At 38.7% G+C, this 22,994-nt stretch overlaps 1 protein-coding gene and 1 long non-coding RNA gene across 5 annotated transcripts in view; one reads left to right on the top strand and one right to left on the bottom strand.

The window, feature by feature from the left end:
- Nucleotides 1-1,217: 1,217 nt before the first annotated feature.
- CCDC141 (coiled-coil domain containing 141) overlaps nt 1,218-22,994 on the bottom strand; it is a 206,594-nt gene continuing 184,817 nt past the window's right edge. Inside the window, exons 21-25 of one of the 4 annotated variants that reach the window (XM_060152538.1) lie at nt 22,392-22,501; nt 16,522-16,635; nt 7,099-7,952; nt 4,880-4,964; nt 1,218-1,453 (exon numbers count right to left, since the gene is read on the bottom strand). In XM_060152538.1, coding sequence (XP_060008521.1) covers nt 1,397-1,453; nt 4,880-4,964; nt 7,099-7,952; nt 16,522-16,635; nt 22,392-22,501 — 1,220 coding nt within the window. In that variant the 3' untranslated portion in view covers nt 1,218-1,396. Of the gene's footprint in view, nt 1,454-3,106; nt 4,965-7,098; nt 7,953-16,521; nt 16,636-22,391; nt 22,502-22,994 lie in introns of those variants that run through there. The other 3 variants (XM_060152535.1, XM_060152536.1, XM_060152539.1) reach the window with 3 other exon arrangements.
- Nucleotides 7,138-8,297, top strand: LOC132522262 (uncharacterized). Its single transcript, XR_009541133.1, has 2 exons — nt 7,138-7,239; nt 8,008-8,297. It is a non-coding gene; the product is annotated as an uncharacterized LOC132522262 (long non-coding RNA).

Here is a 22,994-nt window from a genome sequence, read left to right as displayed (position 1 = left end):
TTGTCTATACAATTCTTTCTGTCCCCTTGTCCTCTAAGGAGGATAGGGTGTTAATTTTATGGTATAAAAAAGAGGATCCAAAGAAGTGGATTTGCCAAGTCCTGGCTTAAACAAATGAAATTTCCGTTGAACAGAAGGAAGAGCTATCTGGCCAAGCAGCCTCCAGAATCAAAGACTTGTTCATCTGGAGGAGTGTCATGCATCCAACTTTCACCCCCAGTTTTGGGTGGTTCATGATGTTATATAAACTCTCACCCACATAAGGAATAATGGTGTGGGGATTCTTGAGGAAAAGCCAAATTAGCAGCTTTGTGTTTCCATTTTGAGGCTGAATTCATGCACAGCTGATAACATTCAAATCTCATCTCATGTGAAGACAGAGGAGAAAATGAATTGTTGTTGCTTTGAGCAGGACACTGTTTCATTTCGTGAATACAAATTTTTTGGCTGTTTGATGCAGCTCAAGATTCTGCTTATTATAAATGGAAAACAGTCTGTCATGCTTTGGCATTTGCATTGACATGCACAATATCAGAGTGTACTAGGAGGAGATATTTTATTTTGTTTCAGCTAACTTACTTCATGGACACGCTTAAAATACCGTACCTACAACAGGAATGTCAAAAGCTTCAGATGGCAATTTCTAGTAAGGCACGGTCATGAATAAAAATAAACAGAGTGGAACAAGATGCAATATTTTTTCCTTCCTTCATTTGGAATTCAAATAATCTAATTTTTTGGATTTGGCTGTTTTTAGATTTACACTTATGAATGAAAAGCCGGTTTTAAATAAGAGCTGTTCGCAACCAGATGACTGAGCTCCAGCTACAATAAAATATTGATAATTTGTGCAATGTTCTAAAGAAGTACATAAATACTGGTTTTGGCAGTTGGGACTTAGTCACTGAGAGGGGAGACACCCGCTTCTCCACTCCACTGCCAGAGCCAGCCTATATCTTTAAGTTTAAAGTTTCAACTGGGGTGCAGCCCAGAGGCTCTGGAGGATTCTCACTTAAGTGTGGTAGGTTAGGTGAGGTTAGAACCTGATTCTGACTGGTCTATGTCCATAACAAGAAAGAATAATCAGGCGACAAATAATATCTTTCTCTTTTGACATTCCCCCACCCATCTCTCCAAAAAAAAAAAAAAAAAAGAAGAGACAAATCAAGCTATGCTTATCTTTGCTTACCTCTGACAACAATTCAAGAAATATTGAGTGTGTGACTATGTCTTAAGTGCTGGGAGTATGATGACGAACGGGGCTGTCACAGATTCTGCTGATAAGGATCTCTCGCTCTAGCCAGGAGACAGATGCTCACATGTGCGATTCCAGTGCAACTATTAAGGGACGTGACATGGTCAGCTCAGGTGCTGACAGGGCACATAGCAGGAACATCTACACTGGACTTGATGGGTCAGAAGGCTTCCTGGGAAGGTTGTGTCTCCAAAGGACCTGGAAGGATAAGCAGGAGTTAAGCCACATGAAGTTGGGTAGAATAGAGTAAGGGAGTTCTGGGAAGGAGGGCTGGAGAGAAGTAAGATCATGACAGGGTAAAACCTGAAGTTAAGTATCGCTTTATGGGGGGATTGGAAGGGATGGAACAGAGGCTGGGAATGGAAGCATAGGTACTAAAGGACCTTGTGTGCTACTTGAAGAAATTTAAGGGTGAAGTGGTTAGGAGGTTCTTGCAATAATTTACTTTAAGCCTGTGTCTTAACTATAAGTGATGGTTAGCATTATTGAATGAAACAGCTAAATTTTCCTGCTTCTTTTTCCAAATACTTTAGATATTATAGAATATGCAAAGATTCAAATGTAAGGATTCCTATGGTAAGTTTCTCCTGGAATTGAATGTAAAAAAACTTTACCATCAAATGTTTATACATCCTTTTATCAGAAAATAAAAACTGGAAAAAATAATTTTGCCTTATAGGAAGCTCAAAACACATTTTGTGTTGCATTCCTTCAAGGTATCGAGTATATATTCTTTAAAATTTCTTTTCATTTTCTTGTTGAAAAGTGTTTTGATATTGCTAACTGTCCAGAATTTACTCTAGAAGTAAACAGGTATAAATCATGTATATATCTCAAAATAGAAACATCATGTCCATTTCCTAAGTTTTTCATTTTTAACCAATACTTTTGGTTCATCCTTTCATAGGGGGAATTTTTGATCAAGACAAAAATGTTAACAGAAAGGATAATCACACTGAAATTAAAGCATAACCAAAAGAATAACTGAATAGCTAATTATTCTTCACTGCTGTGGGGATTACTAGATAGTCAATAGCCCAGAAGAATATGTAGATAGGTAAGTGGGTGGGTAGGTAAATGTATGGGTGGATGGATGGATAGATGATGGATAGATAAACAGACAGACAGATACACAGCTATCCGAACTATAACATGAATATCAGCATAATGTTTTATCCCAACATTTGAGCTCTAGGTGTATATGTATACAAATATATGATATATATAAGGTATATACATAAGTTATATATCTCAGATATATGTATAAACCTTAAGCTTGATATAGAAATCAAATATATCAGGGACTTTATATGCCTTCTTTGGTCATCACCATGGATATATGTATATCCCATCCTGCTCCCCAAAGGATTAATATGTACTGGCATGCAACAGGTAAAGCAAACCAGTAATTCCCAGGCCCTAACAACCCCAAACCAAAAATTCAGCCAAGCTGGAGTTACTCAGTTTTCCTGGGTCTCTCTGATGTACACATGCTATTAAACTTCTGTTTGATTTTCTCCTGTTAAAAGAAACTCAACCAAGCTGACAAAAAGGGATGGGAGATCCCACTAAATTAACAAGAAAGAGATAGAGTGAGACAAGAATTTGTTACCTGGTCCTGCTGGCCCTCTTTGGACATAAGTAGGTTTTACTCTTTAGCTTCAAATGGGAATAGCAATTTGGCAAGATATGCACAATACTTGAAACTGGACGAAAAGGACAGGAGAATTAAGAGACTATGAATTCCCTAGGATGCTGTATATATAAGCTTTTAATAGGTTTCTGTCAAAATTTTTAAGAAAATTAAGAGATTAAATTTTTTCATTAAATTGAATACACAGCACAAGAAAATATATGCCAACTTTTTACTTAGCCACACATTTCACATCTTTGGTTAATATCCAGTAACTTTTTAATACCAACTTGAATATATTAAATTTAAATATTTTTATTATTTGTAGACAGGCTTTACAGCAACATAATTAATGCCTCCCCTTCATCAAAAATCTATAATGAATATTCTTTCAACTAAAGATTTTACCCTAACATGACAAGACTACATTTAAAATCTAAAAACAAATGCCTCTCTTATACATGTTTATTTTTTAAAGGCACTAAAATGATGATCCTCTTTTCTGAATAATATATTTCAGAAAGGCATAGAACATTCTTCAATATTACAGTGGTAATTATAAGAAAAGGATAGAATTTATCTTGTCATCCTATTATATACTTTTTCTCTCCCAAGATCTTACTAAATGTATCCCCCTGAGTTTAATTTCAAGTCTTTGAAAAAGATATAGTCTTAAGAAATTAGAAAGGAATTTAAGCTCCAATTCAGAAAACATAATTTTCCTATATGGAAATAGTTGGAAATCACATACTAACACCATCCTTTAAGTTAATATTCAAAAGAAACAATATCTGAAAGAAAACAGTGGGCAGAAGGCAGTGTGATGACAAATTACAGTAAGCAATACAATCACCCTTAGTCTTCATAGAGTACTTTCCATTTTCCAGATCTTTACAAGACATGAAATGAAAACCTTCAGTTGCCCAAGAGGTAGATGATGAATCCATTTGCCAAATGGGAAATTGAGGCACTACTATGCCTTCCCACAGGCTGTAAAAATGGTCAGCAACAGAATCAAGATTAGAAGCAGGAGAAGCCGGTTGCAGCTGTATACACATGGCTGCCCAAAACATGTCAACGGAAGGACAGGAATACTGTTGGTCCACCTCTGCGGCTATGCTCTATCTTGCTCTGTGACACACACAGCTGATGGAGGTTTCAAACTCCATTTAAGGCTAACAGCACATCTATTCTCCAATGTCAAACCCATGAGATGAACAGGAGGAATGATTATTTGCAGTGGCATCCTCAGACTCAGGAATGTAGGCTATGTTGAAACTACATAGAATGTATTTCAATAAATGAGATCAAGACATGAAAAGCAAAATTAAAGGACATCTTATGCAATAATGAAAATTACAATTTTAGTTCAACATTTCTACTCTTATTCTACAAAGAGATGTTTATGCGTACAATTAAAAATAGATTATCAAACAGTTGGATTTGAAATAAAACACATCTGCATGCTGATGTGAGACTTGATCTGAATGCTCTTAAATTAGGAGGGAATAAACATAGTATAATTTGACTGTGTTTTATACTGAACACTTCTCTTTTGAGAATACAAAATGTATCCTTATTCGCTGCTAATGATTTACTGAGCTCTTCAAATACATTAAAGCACTAAAGAAAATTGGATGATTTCACCGAGCAGTGGTATTCCAAAAAAGCAATACGGCCAGAATGGAGGTACACTGGGTGGGGGATACTTGGTTGGGGATGCTGGGTGGGAGATGCAGGAAAATAAACAGCAGTATTGTTGTCCTTTAGGCTCATAAGAATGACGCCCATTGGTGCCAACCGCGCAGTTACTGTGTGAGTAGCCAGTACATTAGGGACACGCTAACATAGATGACACTCAGCAGGATCCAGTTTATTCTTGTGATGGGCGGCCTGCGGTCACCTGTCACGTGGAGGATGATATTGGAAGAGAGAACGCCACTAGAGTTTTGGGCCCGAGCCACATAGAGGCCCGCATCTGCCTCGCATACCTTCGGAATGAACACCGAATGTCTTGTCTCCTTGTGTAAAACCTGCAAGTGCCCATCTGCAGACAATTTCTGGCCCTTCTTGTACCTGAAGCAGAGAGTCAGTTTTTAGAGTCAGGATCACTGTTTATTCACATCATTTCCAAGTTCTAATAAGCACTGCAATTCGGCCCATGACTACTGCAATATTCTCTAGCATTAGCAGGAACTCTGCAGCAACCACAAATCCCAGTGGGGCTGTGTATCCTTCAAGCAGAGGCTGTCAACTGGTAGCCATAGATGTGCTCGATGGGCTCAGACTGTGTTTTTTAAAAACTGAATTTTTGGACGTTTATCAATTAGAATATTGCATACGAAAATTCAGATATCCAACTCCTCTTAAAAAAACTGGGCCATCTGGTCACACTGGGCCACCATCTGCTCATGGCAACAATTACCCCAAATGGGAAATGGCACCTTCTATTTGACCTGTGTCATTCTTTCAGCCACTATGAAACAGCAGCTTGTGACTCCCCATCAGACTCATCCCGCAAGATCCGCAGGAGAATGCCAATGCGCCGCTTTAGAGGAAGGTACTTACATAGCACTTCCTGGCGAGATGAGTTCATTTAATTTTTGTGAATTAATTTCATTAGAAGAAAATAATTTCTAATTATAAAAGGCATTTATTCAATTGGATTACTACCGTTAATGACACGTTTCTAAGAGTTTCCTACGAATATGAGCACTTAGCTGCATCATTATACAAAGCAAATGATTTGTTTATTTTGTATACTCTAGGTTCTTGTTTATTTATTTATCCCCATGTTCTTCCACACAAGAAGTGGTGACAAACCTGAAGCATTTTCTATTCCCGTTGCCTAGGTGATAATTTTGCATTTTTCTGAGTGTCCTAAGAATGATTCCCTGATAGTTTGCCAGTTGTTAACTGAGCAAAATTGTTGTAAATTCGAGGGCAAGGTATTTTTTCACAATACTGCAGCAGTTCTTCAACAGTAAATACTAATCAAGTCATTTTTTGTGTGGACCAAAACAAGAAACACTTCAGACAACATTTTTCTTTGGAGTGAACTAATATTTAATAATGAATTAAATGATAATATTAAATAATAAATTTACTGATATTTAAATTCCTAAATACAAAATTTCTGATCTGTAAAAAACATGCAATTGTAAAAACAACAAAATAAGATAAAAAGCATAAATGGTTGCACTGTAACCCAAGTGCAATTTCTTTTAATAATCTGAGAAACGAACATTTTCTCATAAACTCTTTAGAGAGCTGATCCACACTTCAAGTACCATCAGCAGGCACACACAATAATTGAAAGAGTTAATTTAATGTTTACTGAAATAGTATGATAAATAAATGCTATTTTACTTAGTTTATAAGTATAAACTCATGCTCACGTATTTGTAACTTTGTCCTCAAATAAATATACTTAAGGTTGAAAACTTGAAAAGTTTCTAAACGTTTAAAAGTAACCCACATATTAAGAAAGTTAGAACTGCTTTTATGATAGCAGTGATATAAAACCTGTGTTCTGCCGTTTACTTTTATTAAAACAAATTGGCTAAAAATGGTGATGTGTCTAGAGTAAAACCACATTGTTCACAGCTCAGTTATTACATCACCTTTCAAAAACGGCTTTATTACCTGTCACTAGAAGCAACTGCGAAAGAAATATTTTTATTCCATCTTTCACACTGAAGAAATGTAAAAGAAGAAATCTTAGTGAGATAAACAAATATTACAAAAGTGGCATGTGTGACTCTGTTGGAAGAGGGAAAAGATGGAATTGGTAAATTCCATTGGTAAATGAGAGAAAAGAGAAAAACCCAAATGCTTAAGTTTTTTAATTGGATGTTAAACCAAGTAAATGTCATGCTTATGTAGGAATAAACAATAGGAAAGAAGTTCAAGCACAACCTTTAGAAATGCGGAATGTTAAACTGAAACCAAAAAATAGCACAACTAAGTTGCAGTGCTTTTGGAGTTGGTTAAATCATTATTTTATATGGTTACCTTTTCTTTAAGGGTATCAGCCATGCGGCTACAGAAATGAGAGCTGGGGGTTCGATGTGAGATTGAATCATGCAGCGTTGCAGTGACCTAGAATATTAATCAGCTACCCCTAAACCTTTAAGTTAGTGCACACAGAATGATTTGCTCAGTGATTCAATTTGTTTCTGTTTATGGCTTGTCGTTATAGGCTACCCACCATGTCAGTGTAGGCTCTGGAAATCCTGTTACTTCAACTTCCAAAGTCACTGGAGAACCTTCCATGACAGTTACATTAGATAAGAGCCTGGAGAAATTAGGGGCCTGGCCAGCTAGGCTGACCATGCTGTTCTTTGCTGAGGTAACTTTAATCTCTTCTCTGGGAACCATTTGCCTCTGACAGGCCTGGCTGGGGCCTGGCTGAAACCCGAGGCCCGAGCATGCATCCTGGGAAGCATGCAGCCTATGTCGGGTTTTAGTGACGTTATTATCAGCATGCGTTTTCTCCGGTGTTTCTAGCAAACTTCCCTGAGCCTGGGGGTGCTGTTGCAAAGCTCGCGCATGCACTTCACCGCACATGCTCTCTGGAGGTTTAACACTGCTTCTGTGGAAGTCAGTACTCTCTTCCGGAAATCTTCGGGATGTTAATGGGGGCTCAGCTTGGAACTGGGGGGAAGGCTTCTCAAAATGACTCGAAAATGTTTCTCTCTTATCATCGCAAGCAACAGCAAAAGCAGCAGGTGGCGGAAGGCCAGATTCCGGGGCCTCCCCTGGACCGCTGGTCCCTGTCTGCATCCCGTGGCTGCTTAGGTGCCGGTGGAGGGACGGGAGGGCACGCGCCTCCAGCTCCATGTCAGACGGAGCGAGGAGGGAATTGGGGCTTCCCGGGAGCGGAGGCAGGGAGACGTCATCGGGCGAGACACAGTCATATTCTTCTCCTGAAAGCACATCCACGGGCAGGAGCAGGCCTTGGACAGCACCCTCTGGGCCGGGGACCAGCTGCTTCACTTCCCGTGGAAGCTGACCCTCTCCTGCTCTATTGACCGCCAAGTCGTCCGCTGGCTTGGCCTGCTCCTTCAAAATGGAAAAGTCAAAGCTTCCAGTTAGTGGTCGAGTTTTCTTTTTCCAGATCTCAAAGTCAACCTCAGAGAGACAACTTGAGAAGACCTGCAGTGAGTGACAGCTGGGGCCCTGGCTCTGGCCTTACAGAACTTGAAACTGTTTGTCTGCTGAAGCTCAGCACAGCCCTGTCCCATGACTAAGGAATCGCTGTAAACCGACCTCCAGCCTCTGAGTGAGAGGTGACAGACCTTGCGACACAGAAGAGAGAAAGCCCTGGTTCTCATCTCTCATGATGCAGTCTCGACTGGATCCACGTCTTTCCAATCATGATCTGAGGAGTCTTCCCCTGCCAGCAAATTCTGGTTTGGTTTATTTATCTGTCTACACTTCACAGCATTCGTGGTTCCCAAATATCAGATGTTCCCTTTTAGGTGATCCTCAGACCCTCCTAGAATAACCCTCCTTTTTTCTCAGGAAAGCCATTCTTTTTTTTTTTTTTTAAATTATTGTGGTAAAATATACACAACCTAAAACTTACCATTTTAACATTTTAAGTGTACAGTTCAGTGGCATTAAGGACATTCACGGTGTCGTGCAACCAACACCATTGTCCACCTCCAGAATATTTTCATCTTTCCAAACTGAAACTCTGTGGCAATTAAAGACTAACTTCCCCTTCTCCCATCCCCCAGTCGCTTCTACTTTCTGTCTCTATGAATTTGACAACTATAGGTACCTCATATAGAGAAAGCCAATTTTAATGACTGGTTTTATTTTCTAAAAGCCCCTTAGTTTTATTCTTACAATGAAAAATATCTATTGAGCACCTATTATATACTAGGTACTGTGCTAGGCATTGCAGAGATAAATGGTGAGTAAAAGTAAATATAATCCTTCCCTCTTGGAGATGACGGCCTAGCAGGGAGGTAGATATTAAGGGAACAATCCCATGTTGTGGACTTTCGCAGGAGAACACACCAACATACAGTAGAGGAACACTTGCCACTTGTCTTTCTGTCCCATGTGGAGCATAGGTCATTCTACGAGACTGAGAAAAACAGTGATCCATCTCACACTGTTCTAGTATTTCTCTCCACTCACTGACGTCCATCTCTGGTTTGAGAAGAGGTTCAAATAACCCTTCTGGCATAGACTCAAAAGAATATTGAAGCTGAAAGGGATCTCATTGATCCCAACCTACTTGTTTTATAACCACTTCATTCTTTGCCTTTCCTCAGCATTTTGGGCACATTTTTCCTTAATTAACAATTACTGGTTTTTGTCCTGTGGCTACTACTTGCACATGAGAAAGTTATGTCTTGCCTTGACTTTGAGTTCTTCATTTTAGCCCATAGTCCTGTTCTGGACATATACTTTACAGGTGATTTTTGAGAAATAAATGTGTTTTCAGATTGAAGATTAGAAGCAAACCAAAACAATGTTCCTTCTACTATCCCACAGATATGACTTACCCTCAGAGAAAGCATAATCCCAGCTGAGAGAAAGTGGTTTCCTTCAGCCATTTAGAAAAAGTTTAAACCCTGGGTCTAAAGCCAGAAGTTCTTGAAAGTTTTTCTCATTAAAAAAATTACTAACGGGATAAAATATTTGCAAATGATGTGATCAACAAGGGCTCATACAACTCAACAACAACACAACAAAAATCTCCCAATCGAAAAATGGGCAGAAGATCTTAACAGACATTTCTCCAAAGAAGACATACAGATGGCCAATAGGCACATGAAAAGATGCTCAACATTGCTAATTATTAGAGAAATGCAAATCAAAACTACAATGAGGTATCACCTCACACCAGCCAGCATGGCCATCATTAAAAAGTATACAAGTGGGCTTCCCTGGTGGCGCAGTGGTTGAGAGTCCGCCTGCCAATGCAGGGGACGCGGGTTCGTGCCCCTGTCCGCGAAGATCCCACATGCCGTGGAGCGGCTGGGCCCGTGAGCCATGGCCGCTGAGCCTACGCGTCTGGAGCCTGTGCTCCGCAACGGGAGAGGCCACAACAGTGAGAGGCCCACGTAACACACACACACACAAAAAAGTATACAAGTAATAAATGCTGGAGTGGGTGTGGAGAAAAAGGGAACCCTCCTACACTGTTGGTAGGAATGTAAGTTGGTGTAGCCACTATGGAGAACAGTATGGAGGTTCATCAGAAAACTAAAAATAGAATTACCATATCATCCAGCAATCCCACTCCTGGGCATATATCCAGACAAAACTCTAATTCAAAAAGGTGCATGCACCCCTATGTTCATTGCAGCACTATTTACAATAGCCAAGACACGGAAACAACCTAAATGTCCAGCGACAGATGAATGGGTAAATAAGATGTGGTACATATATATACAATGGAATACTACTCAGCCATAAACAAGAACGAAATAGGGGCTTCCCTGGTGGCTCAGTGGTTAAGAATCCGCCTGCCAATGCAGGGGACACGGGTTCGAGCCCTGGTCCGGGAAGATCCCACATGCCGCGGAGCAAATAAACCTGTGTGCCACAACTACTGAAGCCCACATGCCTAGAGCCCACGTGCCACAACAAGGGAAGCCTGCACACCTCAAAGAAGAATGGCCCCCACTCGCCGCAACTAGAGAAAGCCTGCACAGAGCAACGAAGACCCAACACAGCCAAAAATAAATTAATTAAATAAAAATTTTAAAAAAAGAACGAAATACTGCCATTTGCAACAACGTGGATGGACCTAGAGATTATCATACTAAGTGAAGTAGGTCAGAAGGAGAAGGACAAATACCACATGATATCACTTATATGTGGAATCTAAAATATGGCACAAATGAACTTATCTATGAAATGGAAACAGAATCACAGATATAGAGAACAGACTTATGGTTGCCAAGGGGGAGGGAGCTGGGGGGAGGGATGGAATGGGAGGTTGGGTTTACCAGACGTAAGCTATTATACACAGAATGGATAAACAACAAGGTCCTACTGTATAGCACAGGAAACTATATTCAATATCCTATGATAAATCAGAATGGAGAAGAATCTAAAAAAAAAAGAATGCATATATATGTATAACTGAATCACTTTGCTGTATAGCAGAAATTAACACAACATTGTAAATCAAATATACTTCAATAAAAAAATTACTAAATAAACACATATTCCGTAGGGAATGCCCCTCCTTCTTTTGGTTTTCCTACCACAGCTTAGTGCCTCTCCTTCCATCTCTCCCTGAATGTAGAATGTTTATTTTCCTCTTCTCAGAGACTTTGATCCTACAACCTCCTGTTCAGACTAAGGATCTCCTCTATGCCATTCTGACAGCCTCTGTTTGAACACTTTTTCTGAATGGGTGCTTTCTTTGAAAAGAAGTTTATGCTTTATTTGTGTTAAGAATAACTTCCTGTATTTATCACAGATCTGCCTTCACTCAGTATCCACCAATACATCAGAACTGGCCTCTTGGAATGACATAGAAGATGTCCGACTGCCCTCCTCTTTTAACAGCCCTTTGACTATTTAGAGAATTGGTCCTGCAACCTCCAGGTCTTATTCTGCCTTAATTCCTGGAACTTTCTTCATTCTGGTCACCTTCGGAGGTCCCACTTTAATGAGCTACAAACTCCTTCATGGGAGGGCAGGGACATTTGTTGATCTGAGGGTCATGCAGGGGCAGGCAACTCCTCAATGACTTCTATGGGTAACATAGGCCCCTCTGGAAAAGAATAATGTGTAAAAATTGAAGTTTTGCAACAGGCTTAGGAGGAATTTGGATAAAAGTCTGAGCTAGTTTCCCTACTCCTCACTCGCTCCTGGGGAGGAAGTGACTTACCTAATTGTGGGTTTGGAAGAAGAGACTGAGCCTGCTCAGGTCTGTCTCTTTGAGTGCCTCTCTTTTGGATGTGCCTTCCGTCAAGTGGGTGCATCCACACTGGCTCTAATGCAGGAAAAACCTCTGTAAGGGAAGCCTGTGTTGTCTAGCTGTGCACCCAAGTGGCTGAGTAGACAAGTCTGTCTCAACCAGAGATGAAGTTTGGGGAAACCCACTAGAAAAGTCCAAGCCCTGTCCTCCAGTCCAGCTTTTACTGGTTACTGATTCCTGACTCCTGTGTCTCACTTTCAAATGGTGCTAAACTCAAGAAGGTAATCCAAGGATATTACTTTTTTTTCACTCCCTATAATTCCTGAAGTAGAAAAATACTTTCCACCAAAAATACACTACTGGATAACTTCCACTGACAATAAGAGAGAGTTTTCTCAAATCTTTTTCTAGAAACATTTCAACTTACGTTTATTTCCAGGATTTACTTACTTTTCAGGTGGAAAGTAATCAGTGGAATCATCTCCTTGATCTACATGATATGTTTTTATGAAAGTGACTTTATTAGTTCTTTGTCCGTTTTTATAAGAATCACACGGGACTATTGATTCACAATGTTTTTAATCAACTAAAATGTCCTATTTCCTCTGTCTATTAATACCACTGATAAAAGTGTTGAACACTGCAGAGTTTAGGACAAAGCCAACTGTCTCCCCAGGGCAAGGCAAACTGTCTTCCAGGTTGACACCGATGAACTATTTAACATGCTTGGGCACAATTTTAACCTGACCAAACGCCCATTCAATTCACATTCCTCCACTTACCTTAAGAGACATATCGTGAGTGTGTTTATCAAATGACTTCCTGAAACCACAATAAATTTTGTCTATGGCACCAACCTAGAGTTTTCTATTAAATAATCATCTCAGAAAGCAAAATAAGGTGAATTTAACACAAGTTTTTCTGAGTAAATCCCTGTTGGCTTTTGACACTTCTGTCTTTATTCTCAAATGCAAATAGGCGTTCAGTTTTTAAGTCACCATGGAATTTTACAAAAATCACTTTTACAACTCACTGAACTATAGTTTCCTGGATATACTAATTTTCCTTTATGAAAATGGTTTCCAGACATTCACATATACCAACTATCTTTTATATTTCTCCACCATAAAGCCATTTTTGCTATTAGGAGAAAAAAAGTGTGTTTGTGTGTGTGTGTGTGTTTCCAGAAAGGGGTAGATAAATCTGTGTATCTCAGCACAGACAGGGAATATTTGCATCAATCTGATGAGTTCTGGCAAAGTGTCTGGGAAACTGATTTAACTCACCAAAACATAGCTCATTCTCAATTTCTTTCTTGTATAGCCTTGGCTGCTCTTGGTCTTTGTTGATTCCTTTTTCTTTTCCCACCTTCTAAAAACATAAATGATGTGTAATCTTGTCTTTAAGTTTTCTAATCTTCTCTATATACTTTTCCACTCAAAGATCTCATCCTATGAGATCTAATGATCATTAACTTTTAATTATTATTATATCTAATGATCATTAACTTTTAATTAATCCTAAATCTATAGCCTTAGATCGTATCTCTGTCAGGATTTCTGAACTTTCATTTCCACTGATGGACATAATCACTTGACTCTACAGTCATTGCCCTGTAGGCAAACAAAATGAGCATCTGGAAGAGAAAATATAATGATACTCTACATCCATTGAACTAAGTGTGTAGCACCAGTTCTCCAAGTCCGTAGGGTGGGGAGCCATGTTTGTGGTAAATTTAAGGGAATTCCACAAGGCTTTATCTTCTAAAATATCTCCACAATAGGTAATCTTATCTTGGTTTATGATTTAATGAAGGTAAGTGGGAAGTGGATAAAGAAAGATATTGAACATAGGGCTTGGTCTATGAAAGGCTTTTCTGGGGAAGGCTCTTGGAAGGGGATTTGGGCAGTCAAGGAGTGACTTGGTACCCTTAAGCACTTGGGGAGGACAAGGTAAGAGAGAACAGAAAGGTGGTGAAGAACCTTTTGCCCTTCCCATTATTTTCCAAAGCAAATGTCTCAAGAACATCTTACTCCGCCTACCAGGTGATCAGGATTACTGGAAGAGGGCCCAGGGACTGTCCTCACCCACTTCGATAAGAGCACTCCACTGAATTGTTTGCTATGAAAGCACTTCCATGCTGCTACTTTATTAATCACTGTGTAATAGATGAATGGAAAGAGGGAAAAAATTTGGCATGGGAATCTACAGTATCATTACAAAACAGCTTATTTATATGCAGCAGTTTCTTGGAGCTCCCTTTTGGTCTTGTGGAAAAAGTTACATGGCTGAAATTCAGAATTGGGCTGCCTGCCCAGTTCTGACACTACTTCCTGTGAATTTTGGAGGGCAAAATATTTAATCTCTTTGGGCCTCAGTTTCCTCAACTGTAAAATGAGATTTGATCAGATGATTGTTAAATCCCTTCTAGCACTAGAATTCTGTAACTCTAAATGCTGGTATCATAAGCCTTACATAGTTCTGTGATTTTAGGCAAGGCTTTTAATACTCTGTGCCTCTGTTTAACCTTAGGGGTTTTTAGATATTTCTGTGGATTCAGCTTCAGTGCTCACCTTAGGGAATAAAACACCATCACTAATCTGTTAGCAGTGCAATGGGCACTGCATCTACTGAATTGCTTAATTCTACCAACTGTATTTTTTGGGTCAGAAAAATGAGAAGCACTTTACTATCTCCAGGAAAAAATCCTGTGATGAACATTTTCTTGTAATAGTTTGGTGGAATTGTTCTTTCTGACTCAAATAATTTTCTGAGGAAGAACAATACCATTTAAAGGTATCACAATTGAATGCAGTGATTCCCACATAAGCTTTTCACTTGGTGCTTCTTGTTACCTGCCCACATGGTGTTTCATGAACTTGTTACAGCTGACCTATAATATAAATGATAGAGACAGTAAGAGGGTAAATGTGGTTGAGCTGTTTAAAAGTGAAGATTACTGCTGCCCTTTCATTTTGCCAATTGCACGAGAACATATACATGAAATGAGGTCAATGAGAGATCATAGTGTAATTATGGATTTTCACTTTTATCCTAAATATCTGATGATCTATCATGTCTTTTAATTTACGTTAAAGTAAAAGTGATTTCTCAATGAAAGAAAATCTTGCTTTTTTAATTTAAAGGAATCTGTTTCTTTAATTTTTTTCTAAGAAAAATAAAAACAAGAAAGCCATTTTTACTAAGTATAAATGAGTGTGTTTGCTTTGGCAGCAATCACTTTTGTTTCTAATCTTACTAAATGTGTGTGGTTGACAATGTAGAAAAGTGTGCAGAATTAAAAAAATAAATAATATGTTGTTGGATTTAGTATCTCTTATAACTTAGTTAAGAAAATGTGATGCATTTAATGTTATTCTTTATTATTTCGACTAGTTTGTCTCAGTCAAGGTTGATTTTGCTCCCCAGGGGCCATTTGATAGTTTCTATAGACATTTTTGGTTGTCACAACTGGGTGGAGAGCGGGTACTGCCGGCCAGGAGTGCTGCTAAACATCCTACAATGCACAGGACAGCACCCACAACAAAGGATTCTTTGGGCCAAAATGTCAGTAGTACCGAGAGGTTGAGTAATCCTGGTTTAGACAATCAGAGTAACCAAAGATCATTTGATATAAGGCTAAAGTCCAACAAGATGATCAAGGTGTGGCAGCTTTCCTTTGCCTCAGAGAGGAATCAGGGTTTAAATGCTACAAGCCCATCCCACGAAAAAAGCCAGCTTGCTTAATTAATGGTACTTGCTGCCTGGTGGTTGTGTAATTGCACTAGACCTTGACATAGATTTAACCTGCAGAAAAGGACATATAAAGAAGCTCTTAAGTACTGTATTTAGTTTAAGAAAAGGTAAGTCTTTCTCCATGAGATGACTGCAACAAGTGGGGAGAAATTTTTTAAACTCTCATGTCACAAAGAGTATATTTTATTTTATTTGGGAGCAGTTGAGAAAAATGTCAACTCTGCTTGCTCTTTCAGTTCCTTGGGAGAGACACAAACATTGGGAGCAAACTTGGCAAAGCATAAAGTCAAGAGCTAATTATAGTCCAGCAGCTATGAATAGATAGTGAGCAACTTATACTGAAAATCCATCATGATGTGATTTAAATAATGCTTTTGAAATGCATATGCATTTTGTGAATATTTGCAGTTCTTGCTGCATGCTTAATTTATCTGTAATGCATAGGCTTTAAAATAATTTAACATTTCTCTAAATACTTTAGTATTTATATTTCAGTTGCATTCTATGTTTTAGTACATATATCATCTTAGAGGTAGATTCTATGGCAACAAGATACAATCTATCAATAATTTCATGTATTAAGGTTTTCCAGGGGGTAGTGTAAAACAACAAAGTCATAACTTGGTGGTATGATAAAGAGGGAGAAGTAAAATTTGAAGTTGGGATTGAAAGGCAGCTAAAGATGGGAGAAACAAAAATAGTTTGGGGAGATGGTGTGGTGTTTGAATGGCTGTCCCAATGCCACTGTGAAATGCTATGGCTCCAGTATTCAGTGGGAGGGACTCAGAGGGAAAGAGCACAGATGAGAGACGAAGGGCTAAGTAAGGGTAGAAAAGAAGGGAAGAGGACACTCACATTTCATTTACACTGGAAGATTCAGATCGATAATAAGGCTTCAATTCATTTTTTTTCAATGCACAATGACTCTAACCTCAAAACAAAAGTAATGAATATCTGAGGGTACATAGTTTTCTTTACGTTATTCCTTCCTTTATTGAATATTGTCTGCTTATTTCTCCCTGGTTCTTTTAGTAGGTCAATGCAATCATCGTGGAAGCCTTCCAAATTCAGATTCATCTTTAAAACGTTTCCCTGATGTACAAAGTGAAGGTTAGTGAGAGCCTGGGCCAGGAAAGTTGGGGGAACAGTGCCACACAATAACCACTTGGAAGAAAACATAGACCACTTGCAATCTTTCAGTAAATGTATTCCTCAAGAGACTGGCGTACTCCCACGATGTGATTTATAAAATTATCTCTTCAAGCTCACAGTTCCCTTCCTACCTCACTCCTTTGATAAAGTTGATTGCCAGTAAAAATAGGTTGTTCAAAGGCCCAGCTGGAAAAAAGTCATTGTTATAATAGGATGCACCTACAGGAGCATTCTCTAGAGAGAAAAATCATTGTGCGTGGCAGTTTAAACCATCGCAAAAATCTAGGGGAGCAGCCATGAAGAGGAAATGACTGAAGATTCTGATGGAGAACAAAGTAGGAAATTCAGAGTATTTAGACAAGCAAAATGTTTGGGAGACTCATGAAAAGAGGAAGGTAATATAATTGAGTATGGTAAAGAAAAAAAACAACTGAGAACAAATGATGCTTTGTGGGTGGTGATATTTTGCTCCTACAGTTCATGGGGCTCCGTTTTAGTCATGGAAGTAGAGGGTGTTTGCTAACTGCTGAGGAGCCAGTGTAAGAGCTTTGAAGACTCTGTGAAGATGAAAGGAGCCACAGGTACACCAAGTGACAGGACACCAGTTTAGGATGAGGTTATAGGGCAACAGAAGATACTCTGTACCACCTGGAATACAGGCATTAGATGGGCCTTAAAGAAACAGGCATGCTTCTCAAAGTGTACATGTTACACCAACTTGGAAGATTTGGGGAGACATTTACTGGGGAGATTTAGCTTTTACTCCCAACTCTAAAAATTAAACTGGTTTGTATTACTGGATAAATTACTCTGCTTTAGTACACACTTGATACCTAATTCCAAAGTGGAACGTAGATTGGTACAACCACTATGGAGAACAGTATAGAGGTTCCTTAAAAAACTAAAATTAGAACTACCATATGATCTAACAATCCCACTCCTGGGAATATATCCAGAGAAAACTATAATTCAGAAAGATACATGCACCCCAAATGTTCACTGCAGCACTATTTACAATAGCCAAGACATGGAAGCAACCTAAATGTCCATCGATGAATGACCGGATAAAGAAGATGTGGTACATATATACAATGGAATATTACTCAGCCACAAAAAAGAATGAAATAACGCCATTTACAACAACATGGATGGACCTAGAGATTATCACACTAAGAGAAGTAAGCCAGACAGAGAAAGACAAATATCATATGATATTACTTATATGTGGAATCTTAAAATGAACTTATTTATAAAATAGAAAGAGGCTCACAGGCATGGAAAACAAATGTATGGTTACCAAAGGGGAAAGGGGGGGTGGGGGGAAGGATAAATTCGGAAGTTGGGATTAACATATACACACTACTATATATAAAGTAGATAACCAACAAGGACCTGCTGTATAGCACAGGGAACTATACTCAATATTTTGTAACAACATATAAGGGAAAAGAATCTGAAAAGGAATACACACACACACACATTCAGTTATATATATACAAATGAATCACTGTGTTGTACACCTGAAACTAACATGATATTGTAAATCAACTAAACTTCAATAAATAAAATAAAATAAAATAAACCAAATTGGCAGTTGTGGAAGGAGTACTAGATTTTGAATTATAACTAAGTTCATACTGCAGACCCACCACTACTGAGTGTGGGTCCCCAAGCAAAGCACTTTTACCCTCCCTGAACTTCACTTTAAAACAAAGAAAACAACATCTACCTTATTACTATCACAAGGTTATTTGGAAATCACTGAGGCAATATTTATGAAAATCCTTTGTAAATCTCAAAATGCTAAACAAATAGAAAGGATTATTATCACTGTCTCAGCCTTGACAGGGATTTCTGGGTCTGCTTTTTAATAAACCCCTGCAAAAGAGAGCCACAGAATCAACCTTAAAAACATAAAAACCATACATGTATGATCTCATAGAAACATCTGTAAAGTGTTAGCAAGCATCATTTGACAGGCTTTTTGTTTAGGCCGTAACTTGTAAGGGCAATGTTGTTTTGTTTTGTTTTTTAATTAAAAAAAATTTTTTTAAACATCTTTATTGGAGTATAATTGTTTTACAATGGTGTGTTAGTTTCTGCTTTATAACAAAGTGAATCAGTTATACATATACATATATCCCCATATCTCTGATGCCCATTTCTCTTGCCAAAGAGGCCATTCCTCATTTTAATGTCCACCCAAACCAAACTTTTTTGGGCTATTGAATGATTTTTTTTCTTTTCTGTACCAATCCTTTGAGCATTTACTACAAATGCCAAAACCCTTTCGGGAGAAACAGTTTTCAGCAAAGCATAGTGTTAAATGTTGTGTGGGATGCTAAACTGAACGGGGTTTCCTCAGGTATAATCAAGGAGAGAGGCTGGGATGATCATGGTAGTTATATGTGATGATTATGGTAGGAAGAAACACAGGAGCTATAGCACAGCGATCCCCAAGCTTTTTGGTCCCAGGGAACGGTTTCTTGGAAGACAATTTTTCCACGGACTGGGGGGTGGGGGACGGTTTTGGGATGATTCAAGTGCATTACATTTATTGTGCACTTTATTTCTATTTATTATTACATTGTAATATTTAATGAAATAATTATACAACTCACCATAATGCAGAATCAGTGGGAGCCCTGAGCTTGTTTGCACTTGCCACTCACTGATAGGGTTTTGATATGAGTCTGCAAACAATTGATTTATTATGGTCTCTGGGCAGTCAAACCTCTCTGCTAATGATAATCTGTATTTGCAGCTACTCCCCAGCGCTAGCATCACTGCCTCAGCTCCACCTCAGATCATCAGGCATTAGATTCTCATAAGAAGCGCACAACCTAGATCCCTCGCATGAGCAGTTCACAGTAGGATTTGCGCTCCTATGAGAATCTCATGCCACTGATCTGACAGGAGGCGGAGCTCAGGCGGTAATGCAAGCGACAGGAAATGGCTGTAACTACAGGTGAAGCTTCGCTCGCTCGCCCGCACTCGCTCCTGCTGTGCGGCCCGGTTCCCCTGCGAAGTGACACAGCTAAGGAAGGAACTGTGGAGGAGGCACTATTTGGGTCTGGCTTTGAGAGATGAACGATTTAGGTCAGAGAGATAGAAGGCCATGCACATGAGGTACAGTGGCCCACCCTTACCCATGGAGAATATGTTCCAAGACCCCCAGTGGATGCCCGAAACCATAGATAGTACCAAATGTTATATATATGTACTATGTTTTTTTCCTATACATACATACTTATGATAAAGTTTCATCTATAAATTAGGTTGAGTAAGATTAATTAAAATAACTAATAATAAAATAGGATAAGTATAGCAATATACTGTAATAAAAGTTACATGAATATGGTCTCTCACAATTTAAAACTTATGAATTGTTTATTTTTGGAATTTTTCATCTAATATTTTCAGACTGAGGTTGTCTTCAGGTAATTGAAACTGAGGAAAGCAAAACTGTAGATAAGCGGGAACGACTGTAAAAGTTTAGAAGCAGGAGACCTGGGAATGTGGGGTAGGAGACCAGTGAGATAGGAACCTACAATGAATGTAGAAGCACAGTGGTCTGGAAAGACAATCGGCCCCAGAACATTGGAAGGCCTTGAGTCCGAACTTTATCTGGTAAACAAGGAAGAGTTTGTAGTGAAGTGTTCTGAATGTAAAAATGACACTAGCAGGCTCATCTAGCAGGAGTGAATAATTAGGAGGCTGCTGACTAGCGCAAAAGAGAATCCAAGTGATAGGTTAGGAATGAGAAAGAGAGGGTGCAATGCTGACTCCAGGGGTGTAGAAGGAAGGGGGAAAGTGGAAGGGGGCAGAGGGAATAGAAACAGTTTTCAGTAAGAAGAGCCATGAAGGTGAAAAACTGGAAAGGGCTATCACTTTAAGAGAGTCGATTTTGTTTAGTGGAGCTCACTTGGAGATGTACAGCATAAATGGGAGGGATGCTGTAGATGACAGCAAAGAGTCAGAGGAAGCAGCCATTTTCAGGCTGCGTACCAGAAATCAGAAGAAACACATCCTCAGGGGGTGGGGTGAAGGTGGGGAGGAAACGATTAATGCTGAAAAAGATAATACAAAATATATGGTGCATTCATACATTACTGGTGGCATTATAATTGTAAAACATCTATGAAAAGCAAAGAATTTTTGCGTAGGTAATAATACAAAAGAGAGAAAAAAGCTTCACGTACCAAGATGCTCACTACAGTGTTACTGAAAATGGTAAAGAATTTGAAAAATCTAGATTCTCAACCAAAGGAAAAAGATAATTTGATTGGGTGCCCACTGAATTAAAAGCTTAGCAAACCATTTACGGACTTCCCTCGTGGTGCAGTGGTTGGGAGTCTGCCTGCCAATGCAGGGAACACAGGTTCAAGCCCTGGTCCGGGAGGATCCCACGTGCTGCGGAGTAACTGGGCCCGTGTGCCACAACTACTGAGCCTGTGCTCTAGAGCCCACGAGCTACAACTACTGAGCCTATGCACCTGGAGCCCATGCTCCACAGCAAGAGAAGCCAGTGCAATGAGAAGCCCGCGCACCAAAATGAAGAGTAGCCCCTGCTCGCCGCAACTAGAGAAAGCCTGCGCGCAGCAACGAAGACCCAGCACAGCTATAAATAAATAAATAAATAAGCAAGCTTAGCAAACCATTTTGAATGGAATGTCACTCAAATTTATGACATGGAAATTCATACAGAAAAAATAGTTGCTGAAAATAAATATAATTCTGCTCCAAGCTGCAAGAGCACCATTATATCTCAATACCAACAGCAATCACAACAATAATCACAGGTGTCTTCACATTCAATCCTCAAGGCTATCCTGTTATTAGCTTCCTCTATTTCCTCCATTTTATAGATCAGGAAACTGAGACTCACGGCCATTAAGGAATTTACCCCAATTCATTCACAAATCCAATAATTTGGAGAGTTGGTATTCCTAGGGGGCTGTGTTTTATTCTAGAGCCTGTGCTCTTGATTACCTTGCCATTCTCTCTATCCTAAACAACTGGTTCTTTCAGCCAGTTCTGAAAACAGCACTAATGAAACCAGTTTTGACACAACATAGACAAAAACAATATATATATACATATATATGTATATATATATACACACACACACATATATATATATATATACATACATTTCTCTCTTTTAACCAGATTTTACCTAGACATAGTCATAAACATATTTTCTCTCTATTTTTTTTACCATCAATTTATTTATTCCATGAAAGATGCCAATGATTAGTTTAATATTTCCATGAAGCTAAATGTTCAATGACTATAATACCTGAAGATTAGTTTTATTTTCTCCAGGGCCACAATTTGGAGGAGAAAAAATAACATGTTCATTATTTATGAGCGAAAACGTAAAACTACTTAATATAGACTTTGATTTTAATGGCACACATTTATCCTTTAGGATATGATCCATGAAAATATAAACAAGACACCTTAATAGTTTAGTCCTTATTCTCCGCAATATTTTTCTCTGCAGTGATGGAAAAGAAACAGAATTAATTATCAGAAACAACCATATAATTATGTTAGAAAGCTGTGAAACAAATGTGCACATTATGTCCCTTGAGAATTTCCGTTAGAACATCTTTGTACCAGAAGACACTTGATAAACACATTTTTATTTATATCACTTAAAAATACATATTCTGGTAAGAAGAAATTACCTTTTTTTCTTCAAGCTCTGTGAGAGAGCTACATAATTCAGTAACAGATTCAAGAACCTCTTTGTGTTTGGCCACTATTTTCTCAGCATATTTCTGCCCTTCTTCAAAACCTGGGGAGGAGAAGGGTTAAATCTATTTTTAAAGCTCAAATCCTTAGCAGAAAAAAAAATCCCAGGCATTAATTGATCTCCCCAGTGTCCAGCATAAGGGCTGGTAAATAGTAAGTGCTTACTAAATACTTGCTGAACAGATAAATAAATAAAGGCATTACTAGAAAAACCAAGTATTCTAGAAAAATGGTTACATTTGCTGTGCCATGTCCCTCTTATATAACCTAAATAATGTTTCTATATTAATATTCTTAAAGCTCCATTCTAACCAGTTTTCTCCTTTTCAGAACATTCAGTGGTTCTTCACTACCTAGAAAAGTATACATTCAAGGCCCTCCATAATATGGTTTTAACCTGCCTCTCTCAAAGGTATGTCACCCTAAATCTCTCACATATTTAACCTCTGGACAAACTGAACCAGCAACTTTTCTCTCAAAACCCCCATAGCCACTGAGTATTCTTTTCTGTACTGGGAATGCCCTCACCATAACCC

Source organism: Lagenorhynchus albirostris, chromosome 6 (assembly GCF_949774975.1).
Source record: "Lagenorhynchus albirostris chromosome 6, mLagAlb1.1, whole genome shotgun sequence".
Taxonomy (NCBI): domain Eukaryota; kingdom Metazoa; phylum Chordata; class Mammalia; order Artiodactyla; family Delphinidae; genus Lagenorhynchus; species Lagenorhynchus albirostris.
Note: the sequence above shows the minus strand (reverse complement) of the source record. Positions and strands in the feature narration are given on the sequence as shown.